The sequence below is a fragment of the Diadema setosum genome, chromosome 9, assembly GCF_964275005.1.
Source record: "Diadema setosum chromosome 9, eeDiaSeto1, whole genome shotgun sequence".
Lineage (NCBI taxonomy): Eukaryota > Metazoa > Echinodermata > Echinoidea > Diadematoida > Diadematidae > Diadema > Diadema setosum.
This window is the reverse complement of record NC_092693.1, coordinates 35,620,556-35,640,054: the sequence shown is the minus strand read 5'-3', so window position 1 is coordinate 35,640,054 and position 19,499 is coordinate 35,620,556. Positions and strand designations below refer to the sequence as shown.

The 19,499-nt window shown below is 42.6% G+C and overlaps 1 protein-coding gene across 1 annotated transcript in view; it reads left to right on the top strand.

Moving 5' to 3' along the window:
- The window catches only part of LOC140232854 (cytochrome P450 3A24-like), a 62,658-nt gene extending 43,649 nt beyond the window's left edge, over nt 1-19,009 (top strand). The window contains exons 6-13 of the mRNA XM_072312967.1: nt 10,917-11,005; nt 11,643-11,791; nt 12,554-12,696; nt 14,468-14,647; nt 15,891-16,111; nt 16,992-17,129; nt 18,107-18,269; nt 18,914-19,009. Of these exons, the coding sequence (XP_072169068.1) occupies nt 10,917-11,005; nt 11,643-11,791; nt 12,554-12,696; nt 14,468-14,647; nt 15,891-16,111; nt 16,992-17,129; nt 18,107-18,269; nt 18,914-19,009 (1,179 nt within the window). The remainder of the gene's footprint in view (nt 1-10,916; nt 11,006-11,642; nt 11,792-12,553; nt 12,697-14,467; nt 14,648-15,890; nt 16,112-16,991; nt 17,130-18,106; nt 18,270-18,913) is intronic.
- The last annotated feature ends 490 nt before the right edge of the window (nt 19,010-19,499 follow it).

The window sequence follows — 19,499 nt, the reverse complement described above, 5'->3', positions numbered from 1 at the left end:
AGCGTTTACAAGCTGTTACTGTTACAAGCTACAGGAATCCTTGCATCTGATTGCCTGAGAGCAAGTTTGTCCCGACAGCTATGTCGGACAAAATGCTTCCTGAAATGCCCCAAGGATTACACAGGCAGGCACAGGTCGAGTATCGAAGCCAGTCTACAAACCATACGCAACTTTGCACATGTGGGACTAATTGCAACGAAACGATCATTCACTTTTTGGCTGCCTAAGGACCTCATCAATTACCTCTTATTCTGGCTATGCAGGCATTTTTTTCATGAAATTATGTATGCTTTCACCAATCTTAAAACATACTTGATCATTTTAACCACTTTCATGGTCGATGTAATGAGTTTTTTTCGGACAAAAGAGGAGGATTCCTCTTCAAAATATACCTTGGGAAAATCACCGTTGTCACAATCCAGCTTCTCGCGTGAGAAATGAGACAATAGACATGTGGGAAAAATTGATTAAAAGAATTTGGTTTTATGTGTGTTGTTGTTATGGTTTTGGAGTTATTGGAATATTAACATAAAATTGCATTTTCAATCACAAAAACAAAAGGCGTGTTCAAACAATCAATCTCCCTTTTTAACTTTATGATCTACCTGGAAAGAAGTTCACACAAATAATTGAAATGAGTCAAATATTCCCTTTTCTGTTTTTATCATAAAATGACGGGTAGGTATGTTCAAATCAAAATATTGCACCAGTTAGAAGAGTGTAATTTGACATCGTAAAACACTAAAAATGTGGGAGTTAACAAGCACGAAATGTAGAATATAGCGCTACAGAATACAAAATAAAAATGAGGACATACCAACAAAAAGTCAACTTGAAGTCCATTCAGTAAATGCAAGTGTTTGGCGATAAGTGTCCACAGTCCACGGCCTGTTTAAACTGAGCGACTTTATCGTGCCGACTGGTTAAGGTAAGCCAATCGCTGTCGTAGAAGACCAAGTTGAAGGAGTAGACTCGGTGACAGAAATGGGGCTCGACGAACGGGATCCTGCGGAGCTGGGCGGACGCGAAGATGCGATGAAGAGCTCCTTGCGGGGATCGTTTGGAGACTTGCTGAAGTGATGCGACGCTCCGTCGTACGGGGCTGAAGAGCCAACGGAGGTTGAGATGAATTGCAGCTCTCTACCAGCGCGGTGAGTCGACGGGAGTCTGAAGAAAACGAGTTCGACAGGACAGTGAGTCGCCTGGCACGAGGTAGATGTAGATACTCAGCCGGACAGTGGGGTCGTCCATGGTGAGAGCGATGAATGGTGAGCGGTCACTCGACGACAATGACAATGAATTGATTGAAAGGTATTTACTGAATAACATCTCTTGCAGCCAGGAGGCTGAATTGCGGACATTTTACATGGATCATCATGAATACATTCAAATGTACAAACATACATTAGAAATATTAACTATTGCACAATAAAATTGACCTTTACCTGTAGCGGCAGTATTGATTTATTCAAGAAATATTTGATTGGAACAATTTAGGCTGTTACGCCCCTTTAAAGTCTAGACCGTTACCTTGGATACTCCGTCAAGTGCGCATTCCTTCGGTTGCTTGCGCACTGATTTTGTTTTACGTACTAGTATGCTGCATGCGTACTGACATGATAGCCACGCAAAAGACATGGGCCAAGATGCAAGACACGATCAAAAAGGAATGAGTTTGGATCTGTGATTGATTTACTTTAGGAACCTAAACAGTTTGCGAACCACAAGTTCGGGTTCGACACCAGTATGCAAGCACACAAGTACACAAGTTGGTGTGTTCCACAAGTTTGGTTCAACACAAGTTCGTGTTTGTTACAAGTACACGAGTCCAGCTGGTATTGATGTCTTCAATAAATGAACGAACCTGTGCGTTCCAACTGTGACTGACTGAAGTAAGCTTTCACCTTTATGTAGTACGTGTCTACATACAGTTCGCAAACTGGATCCAAAATGGAAGGTCCACTGCAGGATAGTCCTAGCCCATCTAGTGACGTTGCTGATGAACAACCGGTCGTCAGTGATCCTCCCCAGGATATAGCTACCTCAGGATTGGTGGGAAACGCCCAGATTGGTGGTATTCTACCGGAACAAGCTATCCCGAGCGTGCCAAGACGTAACCCTGACGATTCGGATGATGACAGGTCAACCACGCTATCATCAGCATCACGACGAAGCAACAGGTCCACATCATCTAGACATAGTGGAAGGATTGCAGCGGCTTCCCGACTGCGTGAGGCCAGAATCAAGTTGGAGCTAACGAAAGCAAGAAAGGAACAACTGAAAAGGAAACAAGAACTAACAAGAGAACAGTTGAGATTGAATGAAAAACTTGCAAATCTTGAGCTAGAACATGAAATTGAAAACGCAGAAATTGAAACACGTGTACTAGAATGTGAAGTTCATGATGTTATTGGTAAGCCACAGGACGAAGTTAATGAAAAGAAGGATGAAGTAAAGTCCTCAGTGTTAAATCCTGATGCTCGAGTGTGGTCAGAAGCAAAGGGTAATGGTATCACATCTGACCCAGTAGAACGTAATTGTACCACACCAACTAGTCCAGTTGAATATGGTGAAGTTCATATGTCATCTCATGATTTGTCTCATACACCTAACGTTGCTGTAGATGATTGTGTGAGAAGCAGTGATGTGTACAATTCTAACATGAATCCAATATTTCATGCCATTAATGTTGCTTTTAGCTTGCCAAAGCCAGATTTGGTTATCTTTGATGGCAATCCGATCGTGTATCGCAGCTTCATTAACAGCTTTGAGGTTAATGTGGAACAGAAGGTGCTGGATGATAGGACCAGACTAACTTATCTCATCCAGTACTGCTCGGGTAAGGCCCGCAACAGCATCGAGAACTGTGTTCTCATGGAACCACGTGAGGGTTATGCTGAAGCGAAGAGGATTTTGAGAGAGCAGTTTGGACAACCGCACGTGGTGGCGAATGCTCACTTGGATAAGATCCTGAAACGTTCACAAGTCAAGCAGAACGACCACGCAGGACTGTGAGACCTTGCGCGAGATATGAAGCTTTGTGGGATGGTTCTAGCCCAGATGGGTTATCTCGCTGATGCAAACGGCTCTGAGACACTACTCAAGATTCAACGTCTGTTACCCGTTCACCTTCAAGCAGAATGGGCGAGGAGAGCCCATGCCATGATGGTGAGATGTGTTGTGCCCAACTTCGACTTGATGACAGCGTTTGTAGAAGAATCCGCCCAGTTGGCCAACAACATCTTTGGACGAAACATCGGGAAAGCGATTCCAAAGAATGACAAGTCGATGAAGAAAGAAACACGACCCAGAGGGACAGCATTTGCAACTCAGAGGGTCGATGAAAACACACCACGTCCCGTCCAAGGCAGTCGAGATCGTCCTGAAAGGAAATGTCCTTGCTGTCAAGGAAGGCACAATCTCACGTCCTGTGAATCCTTCAAGAAGAAAGGGGTAGACGACAGACGAGACGTAGCTAGGAAAGCGAGACTGTGCTTCAATTGCCTACGACCATTTCACTTGGCTGTAGGCTGTCTTTCCAAAGCTCGCTGTGAAGTAACCGACTGTGGTAAGAAGCATCATGCTCTTCTGCACACAACATCCAATCCTAGTCGGAACTCTCCTCGGCAAGAGAACCGAGAGGACAGTACAAGGCAAGAAAACCAGCAAGGGGTAAAGCAAGATAACCCAAGCTCTTCAAGTGGTAGTCAAGGAGACGAAAGGTCGGGTCGGTCATTCACCGCTCATTCCTCAAGAGGCAAGATCTGGCAGAGAGTCGTACCCGTAAAGGTTGGAGGAAATGGGAGACAAACTACAACCTGGGCCTTGTTAGATGAAGGCAGCGACGTTTCGCTGTGCACCAAGGGTCTTGTCGACAAGCTAGGTCTCACTGGGACGAAAAGAAGCTTCAAGCTGTCTACGGTGGACCAGACAGGAGCAAGCAAACGCGGCCTTGAAGTTTCCATGTCAGTCCAAGGAGTTATGGGCCAAGAAACATTGACACTGGACAATGTTTGGACTGTAGACAGTCTTCCAGTCGCCGACGAATGTTTCCCCAACTCAGCAGATGTAAAGGAATGGTCACATCTAAATGACATCACCCTTCCTTCCATGGACCAAGGAGAAATGGAGTTACTAGTGGGAGCAGACACCCCAGAAGCATTCTGGAATTTGGAACAGAGAGTCGGCAATCCGAAAGAACCCTATGCAGTTCGAACTCCACTAGGATGGACGCTTATGGGTCCCGTGTCCGGGAAGCGACAATCCACGACAAGTTTCCATGCGAATTTTACTCGCCTTGAAGACGACTCCCTCGAACAACAGTTGAAACAGTTCTGGAGGGTGGACTTTGGCGGGTATCTCAATCAGGACAATGTTGGAGATTCGGTTGAAGATCTTCGAGCACCGAAGGTGATGAAGGAATCTGCAGTGATGGTCGATGGTCACTATCAAGTCGCTCTACCGTGGCGCAGTTTTCCACCTGTCCTGCCAAACAATCGTCGTTTGGCCGAGGCGAGACTTGGGTATTTGAAGAAGAGGTTGGAAAGGAACAAAGCCCTACGTGACAAGTACGTAGAGACAGTCAGCGACTACATAGCCAAAGGGTATGCAAAGGAAGTCGAGTGCATACCGTCGGATGTATCAGCTGAGAGCGCCACCCAAGAAGAAGCTTCAAATGAGCCAGTATGGTATCTCCCACACCACGCTGTAGTTCATCCCCGAAAGAAAGACAAAGTCCGCGTTGTGTTCGATTGTGCGGCGAGATATGGAGGAACTTCACTCAATGAACAATTGCTCCAAGGGCCGGACCTTACCAACAATCTAGTCGGCGTGCTTACGAGGTTTCGTCAGGAACAAGTAGCCATAGTCGCAGATGTACAGTCTGTGTTCCACCGAGTGAAGGTTCCGCCCAGGGACAGAAACGCCATGAGATTCCTTTGGTGGAAGGACGGTGACTTGGCTCAGGAACCAGCCGAATACTGCATGATTGTACACCTATTCGGCGCCACGTCTTCACCTAGTTGTGCCAGTTTTGCTCTACGGAAGACTGCCGAGGATAATCGCGGACACTTCAATGAAGAAGTGATCGACACAGTGAAAAGGAACTTCTATGTGGACGATTGTCTTAAGTCTGTTAAGGATCGAGCTGAAGCAGTGACTCAAGTAGAAGACATTCGTGACCTGCTCAGTCGTGGTGGGTTTCGGCTCACGAAATGGTTGAGCAACGACCGCGACGTCTTACGTTCCATACCTGAGGAAGATAGGGCAGCATCGGTGTCGAGCCTAGATATCGACGAGCTTCCTGCAGAACGCACTCTAGGAATCCTTTGGGATGTTGAAACAGAAGTTGTGTAGAGTAGGATTAGGATGGGACGAGCCTATTGGAGCTGAGGACGAGCGAGAATGGCGAAGATGGATGGAAGACATTTCCATATTGACTGACTTGAAGATTGAGAGATGTTTCAAACCGAATGGTTTTGAAGTGGTGTCAGCTGAAGTGCATCACTTCTGTGATGCCTCCGAAGTTGGATATGCGTCCGTTGCATACCTACGCCTGACTGACGGAACAGGACGGATACATTGTGCCTTTGTTATGGGGAAGTCCTGACTTGCTCCAGTGAAAGTGGTATCCATCCCCAGATTGGAGTTAATGGCAGCAGTGTTGGCCGTGTCCATGGATCATTTCATCACGTCAGAGCTTGACATCCAAGTCAGCGACAGCGTCTTTTGGACTGACTCAACGTCTGTCCTTTAGTATATCCGCAGTGAAAGCAAGAGATTCAAGACGTTTGTAGCCAATCGTGTGGCAAGGATTCATGATGCCTCAGAGGTGTCTCAGTGGAGATACGTAGACTCAAGGTCTAACCCAAGTGACGATGGTTCGCGTGGCCTGAAGGCACAGGAACTACTCCAGAACCAGCGTTGGCTCAAAGGACCAGATTTTTTGTGGAGAGACGATGACTGGCCCATTCAGCCAAAAGTCTTGGAGTTAAGAGGAGACGCTGAAGTGAAGAAAGCAGTACCGGTATATGCGACAGCAATGAGAGCTCAAGTCAGCGACCTCTTGCATAGGTACTCTTCGTGGAATCAGTTGAGGAAATCCACAGCGTGGCTTCTTCGTTTCAAGAAGCTTTTCCAAGTCAAGGCTAAGGGGGAATCCACGGATGATCTGAAGAAGCCCACTCTATCTGCCGATGAATTGAAACAAGCAGAGAAAGCAATCGTGACACTGGTGCAACGCGATGAATTCAGCGCTATCCTCGAAGGAAAGCAGATGAGCGGTACAGTCATGTCCAAGCTGAACCCAATTCTGGTGGAAGGCATCATTCGAGTTGGCGGAAGACTAGAGAACGCACCACTGGATGACGAGATGAAACATCCTATCATTTTGCCCTCTGATCACCATGTCACGAAGCTCTTGATCGTTCATCACCATCACCTAGTAGGTCATTCGGGGGCCGGGATGACCTGGACAGCCCTCAGAGAGAAGTATTGGGTGTTGAAAGGAGGGGCAACCGTGCGAAAGGTGATAGGCAAGTGTTTCTCATGCAAGCGAAGAAATGCCAAGAAGATGGAACAATTCATGGCAGATCTTCCGAGTAGCAGGGTGACCCCAGACAAACCACCTTTCTCTTATGTGGGAATTGATTACTTTGGACCAATCATGGTGAAGCAAGGTCGTAGACGGGTCAAACGTTGCGGGTGCTTGTTTACCTGTCTGAATTGCAGAGTGGTCCACCTAGAAGTAGCAAACACTCTGGACACAGACTCGTTCATAACGCACTGAGAAGGTTCATTAGCAGGCGAGGTAAGCCATCCAAAATCATCAGTGACAATGGGAGCAACTTTAGAGGTGCGGAACGAGAACTTCGTGAGAACTTGGAAAGTTTGAGCCAAACCCGTGTGACTAACTTCCTCGCTGAGTAAGGCATTGATTGGAATTTCAATACTCCCACAGCTAGTCACATGGGCGGAGCCTGGGAACGGATGGTGAGGTCTGTTCGCAAGATACTTACCTGCTTACTTGGACAGCAAATTGTCAATGATGAAGTTCTGTCCACGCTCATGGCTGAAGTAGAGTCAATCTTGAATGCTCGGCCACTCACTCAGTTGAATCTTGACCCAAACGACGACGAACCTCTGACACCAAACCACTGTTGATCATGCGAAAAGGCTCTAGTCTCCCTCCAGGCGTCTTTGATCAGAAGGACGCATACGGCAGACGCAGATGGAGACAAGTGCAATATCTCGCTTCTGTCTTTTGGAAGAGGTGGCAGAGGGAATATTTACTTCTGCTGCAAGAAAGGCAGAAGTGGAATGCCCCAAGACGGAACCTAGCTGTCCATGATTTGGTCTTGGTAGCGGATGATACCACACCTCGCGGACAGTGGCCTTTGGGTAAAGTGGTTGAAGTGTACCCAGGAAAAGATGGACATGTTCGACAGGCTCAAGTGAGGGTCGGAACAAGATTCTTCAAGAGGCCAATAGCAAAGCTCTGTCTGCTCGAAGCCGCTGAAACGTAGTGATATAAGTGGATGACTTAATTGCAGTCATCATACTTGATACTCTAGCTTAAGAGTTGAATCGAATGTTAGATGTTTGTTTATACGAAGGTTAAGCAATGGCCTTTGAAATGTAAGCGCGAGTAAGCCGATTTGACAGTTATTTTAAACTGTAGTTATTTGCATTAAGTACATGCATTTGCTGTTGAACGGTTTGTATGTGTATAGGAAGAATTTCTGCCGCCTAAAGATTGAGGTTAAATGATCATCCTGTAGGTTGCTCATTGGGGGCCGGTATGTAGCGGCAGTAATGATTTATTTCATTCATTTCATTTCATTTTATTGTTTCTGTATGGCACAATATAATCAACTCTGATCACTTTCAGAAATAAACATATGATTCATAATAATTCATGGCTGATTTTGCACATGACAGGTAATCAGATCTTAGTGACAAAGAGCGAAGACATAATGATAATAAACAAAAAGTCAAGGTACCATACAGGAGGATCCCCAGTAAGCCGAGCTTGATATTGGGGCCTCATACACAGATAAATGAATAAACAGTTTCAACCAGCTGTCGGTTTACTTAACTACAACAAGACAAACTAGTTTTACACAACAAAAACAGTTACACAACAAAACATACACGGACATGTACGCCGGTGATGCTAAGAAAGAAAAACAAAGAAGAAGGGGACAGCGATAATGAAAGATGTTGAGAAAGAACAGGAGAGAGAGAGAGAGAAATAGAAAGACTCCTCGTTCACTGTACAATAACACACTGTGCAAATACAACACTATTGCAGGTGCATACACCCTGTTGCCAGGTAACGGCTGGGTGTAGCAACGTACGGACCAGTTACATCTGTATATAAAAATAGAGAAACATTCCATGACATGCCTGCAACAGAAGGCAGGGTACAACATAGAATGAAGATGCTTCAAGCAACAAAAGAAATTCATGTTCTGGATATGTTAATTAAGTCACTGATATTTAGCAACAAGCATATGTTTAACACATCTTTTAAAGGAACCAATCGTGCGAATTCAAGAAATATTTGATTGGAACAATTTAGGCTGTTACGCCCCTTTAAAGTCTAGACCGTTACCTTGGATACTCCGTCAAGTGCGCATTCCTTCGGTTGCTTGCGCACTGATTTTGTTTTACGTACTAGTATGCTGCATGCGTACTGACATGATAGCCACGCAAAAGACATGGGCCAAGATGCAAGACACGATCAAAAAAGAATGAGTTTGGATCTGTGATTGATTTACTTTAGGAACCTAAACAGTTTGCGAACCACAAGTTCGGGTTCGACACCAGTATGCAAGCACACAAGTACACAAGTTGGTGTGTTCCACAAGTTTGGTTCAACACAAGTTCGTGTTTGTTACAAGTACACGAGTCCAGCTGGTATTGATGTCTTCAATACATGAACGAACCTGTGCGTTCCAACTGTGACTGACTGAAGTAAACTTTCACCTTTATGTAGTACGTGTCTACATTACCATCAACAAAACAAAGCAAAACAACACAACGTAAAACGTGTCGGAGGACGAATAAATGAAAGTTCTGTGCAGGAGGCAACAGAACTGCGAAGCTCCATCCCCGAATCTCTGGTACGGTGCGCAGAGAGGACAGCTGCCGGGTAGACCGCGGGCCCATAAAACACAGAAGGTGAAGGGTGACTCTACCGCAGGAGATCCGGAGGTCGTTCTTCTATGGTGCTAGTCTGGGCTCCGTCCCCTTTTCCTTCGTGCGATAAACCAAGAGAGGGCGCAAATTTTCTGATTGCGATAATCGAGAGACTGCTCGGGAGTGGCAGTTCTCGGCGTATCGCAATCCTCGGGTGTCACGCCCTCATACGGCTTGACGCGTACACGATCACCGCTACGAGTAAAAAGAGTCCAGAAGCTAGACTACTATAGTGCTTGAAGCGGGAGTGATTCGATTCTGCGAAGGGTCGCGTGACATCTCGCACGTGCGATGGGTGACGTGCGAATAAAGGTCGCGATTGGTCAAAAGTAACATTAATGATAATGATTACGCACTTAATACACACTTAAATCTACAGTGATTGGATTAACACTATATGATGAATAATAAATCTACGTAACGTGTGCTACATTATCGCGACACGACATGACCGTGAACCGGTATGAACCAGATTGTAAGGTCAAACAACTATGCCTGGAAATTTCCACTAGCTATGTAAGGCTGGGGGAATCTTACTGATAGTCAATACTGAAGCAGTGGCAAATTAAACTGGCCAAAACACAGGGTTGCACACGAAGTAATGAGCGGCTAATTGAGCCGCTACAGACTGTACGTACATACCACGTACATCCGGTCATCTTCCTATTGCGATGAATAGTATTACGTCATCGCTAGGTTTCCTACTTTTGAGACAGTTTTTCCAATTGATCAGTAGTTTTAGCCTAAGAAAGCAGCGGAGTTAAACAACCAATAGCAATGGGTTTTATATAGTCATTTAGATTACAGCCCGCACTATCCAAAATACTTCGCCCCAAGTTGATACGATATACCGTTCTGGTTTGATCGTTGTTGATAACCAGCGAGTACGTACGAAGTCGTGGAAATTTCTTCATTTTCCATAGACTTTTCACATGAAGTGAAAATGCCCAACCAAATAAAAACTTAAAAAGCAGCGAAGATAAATACTCTCCGGAAAAAAAAAAAATCTTTACATGAAAAGAAAGAAAATTTTGTCTACTTTTCAAATCGCTTCGCCCCCTTCCGTGCCCTCAACAAGAAATATGACATATTTCAACATATCGCATCAGTATACGAATTTTGAAGCCAGAAATTACACGTTATAGAGAATCTGCGCGTGTGCGCACTGCTCGCGCACTCCTTATGTCTACGAAGTTTCACAATAATAGAACGCGTCTGCAAAGTTTTAAAAAAAAATATAATACATTGGAAAGTAATGAAATTTTTAAACTTACGGTGCAGCCATCGCTGCATGAGAAGACTCTATAATAATCTGCGTCACAGAGATATGTATGACTGTATTAAAGGAAATATAAGGAGAACTCCACAAAATTTAACATTTCATGAAAATTACACATTTCCTAGGCGTGTTACTAACATAATATATCAAGGACAATACCATTCTGATGCTGTCTGAAAGAGGTAATTCAAATGCTCTTGCACAGTGCTAGAAACGTAAAAATGCAATGTTGGTTCAATTTGGTGGTCCATTCACGTGTTCCAATTAATACAGTTCAACACTGAATCCTAAACAGCACGAGTTTCACCTCTATCGGGCAATCCTCGAAATTGATATTTATATTTATTAAATGAATGATAAGTATTTCGTATTTGCATCATACTATCTTTTCTGGTTGTCAAGTACATGATTGTATAAATCACATTTTTATTTGCAGATGTCTTCGCTCGTCAACGAGAGTGTAGACAAACTGATTCTCAACATTGAAGCCATGCAGAAGAAGAACGGATTCATTGACTGCCACCGGTAAGACCATACTTTTATAAATTCAAACCGTCTCTGCAATTCAATCTGTGATGTAAATGCAACGTATTCGTGTCAGGTCTTGCAGATCAAATAAATACGATTTCATTATTTCTTCCCAGGCACAATGGGAAGCTGTCTTAAAAAAAGCTCAAGTACAATATGTTAAGCTTCTTTTTTCAATTTCAAGAGGATGATTTGCTTTGCCTTTGATTTTGCGTAGATTTATGAATTTTGAAGTACAAGTTTTAACTGCACGATATTGTTCAGTAGGCCTACCTGATTTACGTTTTTGGAACATGGTAGCCGCAAGGTGTCCATACATGCAAATAATTATAAATGACATATTTTCGAACTTATCGGACCAAGTAGTTCCATGTTATGGTAAAATGCGTTTGATAAGAAAAATGTGAAGTGAAAAGGTATTGTGATACCACTGAGAGTGTATTACTTGACATGATATGTTTTGTGAGCTTAAAATTTCATTTGCTGAGAGCCCAACGAGCCGTCGCCACGGCAAACGTATTAGTTTGTTCATTTCGGACAAGACATTGCAATGGTAACCTTGTTTAACAATATCAAATTTCCTCTCACAAGGTGGCATGGCAAACGTATTAATATTTTCTCTTCTTTTTAAAAGACTTTTTGGTGCCTTTCTTATGGATACCATCGGAAGCTGTGCCTTCGGGCTCAACATCGACTCCCAGGCGAACCCAGACGATCCGTTCGTTGCTCACGTAAAACGCGCCTTCAGCGGCAGCATTCGGCCCTTTTTTTTATTCATGCAGGGTACGTTTTGAAACGCCGCCAACAAAGGTCTTCCTCTTCATCTTCCTCCTATATTGATATAGATCGATCCGACCAAGATAAATCCGACCAGGCAGCTTACTAGTACATATACATCCGCCATTATACTGCGGTGTCCAATGCGCGTATGCGTGTGGAGAATGTAGCCTTTTGCAAAGACAGCTGTAATTTTGAGGACACGCACACAACAAGCTGCAGTGGACTCGCACACACAGTACGCGAGGTCGCTCCGATCCGATCGCTGTGTGCGTGCGAGTCCATTAAGAGCTGCTTTAGCAAACGGCTAGATAGAATGTGGCGATCACCTAATGGCGGATTGTACGTGTCGGATCGGTCAGATAACTGTGAAATAAGAATTTATGAAAATCTGAGACTTAACGGATTCAACATTCTCAATATTTCCCAACTTCTGAGGGATGATGCTTACTTAACTTGAGTTTTTGGATGGTAACTGCTCATTGACGTATCATTGAAAAAAAGCGAAGTGTTTGAGTGTATGTCATTGATTGTTGTATATTACACCGTTAAGTTAAATCACCAAAGCTGTTTGATTCGGGTTTTGTTGAATTATTGATACACCACATATGAAGCCGGAATTATGCCACATTTGTATCATGTATTGCCGTAATCTATAATGTTCGGTGGAAATATAGAAACTAAATTGTGAAATTGTAACAGTTTCTAATAAAGTAATTGTGACAATGTTTTGCAAGTAGTCCCATGAATACTTGGTGTATCGTACAGGCCTGTTCCCGAGCCTCGGGAAACTAATGAACTATTGCGGGATTGGACTGTTGTTCCCGAAAGACGTGGCCAAATTTCTCCGAGACATCACGCTGAAGGCAGTCGCCCTCCGCCAGTCATCGGCGGATACAGCTAAGGGCAATGTAATTGTTGATATATATATACATATATACACACACACCCACACACACATATATACCGGGTGTCCCAAAAAAAGCGGAACGGTGGATTTTCAGTACCTTGCGTTCTAAAAGTGATATATCTTTTGACATCATTAGAAAGAGCATCTTCCGCAGAAGACCATGACACCAAAATCATAAAATTTGGTTGAGCCCTTTTTATTCTACGCCAATTTCTGTAAATACAGTCATTTTCAATTTTTTGCGACTTAGAGATAATAATTTGGGTGCGACACGCGTTCCATACGGTGAATTGTGTAAGCTCGTTGATCCATGTCAACAAAAGATAACGCTTTCATATTAGGAGCGCGCGCGCACACACACACACACACACACACACTTTTTTTTTTCTGGCCCGTGCCCAATGTGAAATCTGTATCTTTTGTTGACATGGATCACCGAGCTTACGCAATATTCACTGTATGGATCGCGTGTTGCACTCAAATTATTATCTCATAAGTCGCAAAAATCCGGCGAAATTTGACAATGACTGCATTTTCAGAAACTGGCTTAGAATAAAAAGTACTGAACCAAATTAAATGATTTTGGTATCATAGTGTTCATCAGGGATGACAGCTAGCTATCTGTCATCCCTGATGAAGAGGAAGGATCCTCGAAAATTCGGATTATTCATTATAATCAAGATTGGCATTTAATGCATTTGTCTGTTGTGACATTATTGCTATTTCTAGTATTGCCAATACGCGGAGCAACTACAATATATATATATATATATATATATATATTTTTTTTTTTTTTACATGTATATATATTTTTTCCTCAAAATTGAAACATCCATCTGCCCCATTTTTTAATTCCCCCTTCATTTTCATAGGAAAATATGAAATATAATAATCCGTTCAATCATAAGTATATGATTACATACAACTCTTACCCCGAAACATTAACGTCATGTTTTTCATTTCATTTAACCCCTTCAAGACTCTTGACACTGCCAATTAACATGAAGGAATTCACAATAATCATCTTCATGAGTTTCCATGGGTTGTCAGTGCCAGGCCATAGCAGGGCCTATAAAAATGAAGGGGGGAGGGGGGGGGGGATTAAGAAATTGGGCAGATGGAAGTTTCAAAATCTTCATCAACGCCCAAAACAATGCAATCTATATCTCACACTTCACTAACCACAGACACCACACACAGCATGTACACCCCCAACGCCTTAAACAAGGTAACCAGTGTCTTTCATTTCATACGGTTCGAGCAATTTCATTTTGCTGGGTCATGGATTATTTTATATGATTTCATTGCAATCATAACCACTGTTTTTGTTTATTAATACCATACTGCTTCTACTGCCCTTTCACTGCCGTGCATGCCAATGTATTCATGCCACAATATTCTTGCCCGAGTCTGTTGTCGTTAATGTCACCTTATGTAATGTTGCTGTGTATTTTTCTTTTTGGTTGTCGTTTAGCTATTATTTTGCCTTGTTTTGTCTTATTCTGCTCAAGTGCTTGCAAATTGGTTGTGTTTTGTTTATGTCTCAAGCCCTTGAAAAAGACATTTAACAAGGTCAAAAGTTCGGCAGCAATATAAGGCAAAGTGAGGCAAATATAATCTCTCTCTCTCTGAAAAATGATGGATTTAGCGCCTTTTGGAAGCAATCTCTTCATAAATATATAAACTACTAGTGACATTTCATTATAATTGTCATTATAGGCATTATTGTTATTATTATAATTATTATTATTATCATCATCATCATTTTGCAGAGAGTCGACTTCTTGCAGGTGATGGTCGAAGCCATGAATCAGGCGACCTCTGATCAACCCGTCGGAAACGATGACGGAGAGGATCTCCATGCCGATCACGAACACAAACGTGATGTTGCTTATCAGTCGAAGAAACGCACAAAGAATGCCTATCTGACGGAAAAGGAGCTGATTGGTCAAGTACGTGGTCGGATTGGGAAGGGGTAGTTTGCAGACACAAACCCTTGTCGGTCGTGAAGTAGTCTATGATAAGGCATCTCTTTCATAACCAATTCCTCCTAGATACTGTACCTACCTCAACAATGAAGCTACAGTACAATGATACAGGGTCTATATGGGAATTAAACAGGAAGATCCGTCTATTCGGAGGAGTCTACGATTGCTTGTTTGTTTGTTTGTTTTTCACGTTATCTCTCTCCTCCGTTATAGGAGGGGATCCGTGAATCCAGACGCAGTCTCCGCGGGACATATCCCCTACGACCAGATACAGACCGATCTTTCGGTCAATATGGGAATGTGCCAGGGGTACATGCAGAACATGACACAAATCGGGTGGCAGCGATAAGCGTAATGTCTCCTATACCTACCAATACTAAGAGATCTAAACACCCGGTCTCGCCGGCAGCGTGGGGATGCCATGCAATGGGAAGCTGGCCCTACTCGGAAATTATTAGTACATGTATTCGGAAACTCCCGTGGTGAATTGTCAAGTAGAACCCGGGGCAAAGTGGACCAAGAATTTCAGCCCAGGCGAAATAAGGATTCAATTAATCAGAGTAAAGCAAAACATTTATACTTGGTTTAGGCCTATAATTTCACCTTAGGACTAATACAGCTACAAAACTTGATAGTAAGATTTTGTCTCAGATGATGGGTCATTTAAGAATCGGTATGAACCGATTTTTAAATCGAACCGATGACCTTTGGGGCAAAATAAAATGCAACACTGAACGGGGAAAAACCTAGAGGTGGTCTTAATATGTGAAGACCATCATACCCCTGGTAAGTTGCAGAACTATGACCTCGTACATTCTTGCATAATTTTAAAGATCCTGTTTCCTTTAAAGCACTACTAGCTTCAAAACTATAGGGTGTCTTCATTATTGTTATTTTTTAACGTCCATGTATGTATTGTGATCTTTTCAATGTATTCTTAGACTGCACTATTCTGTATAGAAACAAATCGCTGTAACATAAATTATTTTTAAAGAATTGTATGCAATTCTCGTGAACTGTCGCATCACGTGGCCAACCCCACGACAGGAATTTATGGCGTAAAAGCAAGTAATCGATATCAAACTCAAATATTCTAATCGAAGTTAGCTGTAGTCCAACATCACATTATCACGTTGCATTGCAAACTTTAATCTGACCGCTTGGACTAGTCATATTTTTGCTCTTACATCAACTTTCCTCCACGAAGGCAATGACGTTCTTTACGGCTGGATATGAGACTACCAACAGTTTACTTGATTTCGTCATCTATGTCCTCGCAATGCATCCTGAGATTCAAGAGAAGCTGATCAGGGAAATTGATGAGATGACCCCTTCTCGCGACTCAGTCGGATACACGTCCACCTCCACCATGCGCTACCTAGATCAGGTCGTGTGTGAGACCCTGAGAATATACCCGCCTGCAACCATGTGAGTGCCCTCATCCAGGGACCCGTTGCATAAAAGTTACTATTATGGTAACTTTGTCATCAAGTGGTAACTACCATGGCAACGACCTATCAAAATCAAGAATTCCATGGGAGTTACCATTGGATGGCAAAGTTACCACGATAGTAACTTTTATGCAACGGGCCCAAGATCTCGATATTCGCGGTGGCCCGGTGGCCCGAGGCCAATAAATAATTGATGCCGCACCACCAAACTTCCAAAAAGCTATCTTTTTGTCGCCCGATCGAACACTTGCGATTCAAAATGATGAATTATTGTTATATTTTTTCTTACTTCGGCCCACAGCATCGTTTTCTCGGGCCACTTCATATTTAAAAATTTTAGTGGCCCCGATGGGCTATCATACGGGAAAAAAAGTTAGTGTCATGCTCCGCATAATCTACATACTTCCAAATATAACGGATTCTATTTTGCAAATCAATCGTATCATTTATTTCGTCTTCTCATGCTGCTTTTATCGTAATAATTACCTTTACTTTTCCCCCCTCATTTCATGGTCTAGTGGATAGTAGTCTGGACTCTTGAACAAGAGATTCTGAGTTCAGTCTCCTTCTTAGACAGCCATGTCTAGACGCAGGCCATCCTATCAGAGCTTCAATGCGAGTGAAAATAATTTTGCACTTTTTTATCTCCACCCAAATACGTCAACTATACTTTATTGATTCCGTTGGCCTCTTTGGGTGTTTGATTTTATGATATTATGATAATAAGGTTTTCGATAGCAATTCGATTGACCGAAGACAATCAAAATAGATACCCTTGTTGGCTTACAGCTAGGCCTACCGTATAAGAAGGATTATCTGTTCTGACGAGCTTCTATCTCTTGGGCTTAATATTCCAGTCTGAGCAGGGTCTGCAATGAGACGTTCACGTACAATGGCATTACCGTGGAGAAAGGCGTTAGAATCTTCATTCCCATTTACACCATACATCACGACGAGGAATACTGGCCGGATCCAGAGAAGTTTGATCCTTCCAGGTATATTAACACAAATCAGGCGCTAATGAGAATGTCTTTCCAAGTGGATATTTCAAGTTCCATGGAATCAAACTACGTAAAAAAAAAAAAAAAAAATACATAAACACCATTATGCATTGTTACTCTGCATGGTTAAAATTGAATTACATAGAAATTATTTCAAATTCGGCGTCAGGATGTCGTTTGATACGATATAATACAAGGTATAAGCGATTCCTCAGAGTACACAGCGTACCGACACTGGTTACCAATCGCGAGGGAGGAAGTCGAATATTTTGCATAATTCCCAACAAAGGTCGTCATGTGTCATGTTAAGTTATTCACAATATAGCGCATACCGTCAACTTGAATTTTTCCATGATAGTTCGTGGTATCACCAAGTTTAAAGAGCACGCACATTCATAATACACGACCTATATCATGTAAACATAACACCCTAGTATACAATCGGATAAGTAAGTTACTGTAGCCCAAGTGCAGAGTATGATGTGTTATGGTAAATTAGGGTCCTGTACATGATGATTGTGTGTGTGCGCGCGTGTGTGTGTGTGTGTGGGGGGGGGGGGTGAATAAGTTGTCTAAAATAATGCCAAACAGAGAATGCTCGCTTGGCATACTTGGGTATGGAAAACAACTTGTATTGGTTAGCATTCATTTCCTGTGCAAACTCAACCCATCATTGTTATTGTGAATATACAGTCTATACGTCGGCGCAGGTCCGCGAACTTGCCAATTTTCTAGCAAGTTGTAGCGCCTACAATGCATGAGTAACATGTCAAATATTGAGGTACGTGTAAAGGAAAGCTAAGCAACTAGAATAAACAATTGAACAGTAACTTGATCACGATTTGGTGTAATGATATTGCATTTGATGAAATCAAATGCAAGAGGCATGTACATTTTCCCATTGAGTCAGTTAAAGGGGAAGAATGTTTGTTGACCAGTACAAGACAATTTAGCGCATTTTTCCCGTACAGATTCAGCAAGGAGAATAAAGAGCGCCGCCACCCGTTGGCCTGGCTGCCATTCGGAACCGGACCCCGCCACTGCATTGGGATGAGGTTCGCTCTGATGGTGGCTAAACTAGGAATTGTCCGGGTGCTGCAGAATTATCGATTCGAAACCTGTCCCCAGACAGAGGTGAGGTTTTGTTTGCTTGTTTGTATGCTTGGTTTTCTTTAAGACGCCCGAGATTTCGAACTTCCAAGCGGAGGTTTCTGTGAACAAACACTAATCACATCGCTAGACAGTGGATATAGACGCCTGTCCGGTGCTCACGAGGTTGTCGTTTCAAATCTTCTCCGAGTATGTATGCCCATGAAGTCCTTCATGTTTCTTTTGTCATTGATACAACCAAACACTGATTAATTCGGTCCTTGTAAAGTCGAAGAAGGGCAAGGAGTCAATCAGTTGCAATGTCAAAATGAATTGTATAATCACGCAATATTGTAGATTGTAAATGAAAGATGCATGATATTTATCAATTATGTTCAATATGGAGGGGTACGTAAAGAGCAGGGCTTGTGGTGTATTTTCATGTGTTGTAATTTATGTATTTACTGTTTGTGTGCATGGTTTAAATAAATGAAAATAAAGTTCTGCGTCGGTGTGTAATATAAAGACTTCGAAGTAAGAGTCATATGACATACACACACACACACACATTATATATATATATATATATATATATATATATATATATATTATGTGTGTGTGTATTTCAATTGACTTATTTGAAATCATTCCTAATTTTGAATTTCTTCGTATCAATCATTGTATTACAGATACCCCCAAAGCAGGGTGAAAATGTCTTCCGTTTTCTGATTCCACGTAACGGTATCATTCTCAAAGCTGTGGCGCGCAAAGATGTTTCAGCGTAATAGCGCCACCGTCGACTTGTCAAACGCCAGGCTTGGACCAGACTAGCCCCTGACTTTTTTATAGTATCATAATTTTCCCGAATATAATCTCCCTTATTTTTTGGTGGTTTTTTTTTTCCTGATAGGTAACATGCACACGTAAACTGCGAGGAGTGAGTTTGTCAAAAAAGAATATAATGGTGTATGATTTATTTACGATGTAAATCGTCGATAACGTTTTGCATGATATCATGTTCCCTTAAGAAACAGAGAGAGACAGAGAGAGTGAAAGACAGAGAGAGAGAGAGAAAGAGAGGGTGGCGAAAGTGGATGCTGGATGCGGAGCATATTTTGAAATTAGTAGGTAAACTTGAACATCGATTGGGGCAAATAACTCCAACAAAAATTTCCATGACATGATTGCGGGGAACGAAATCTTCGGAAAAAAGATCGGCTAGGTTTAGATTTCTTCTTTCTTTCTTTTGTTTTCAATTATAGGACAGTCAACAGA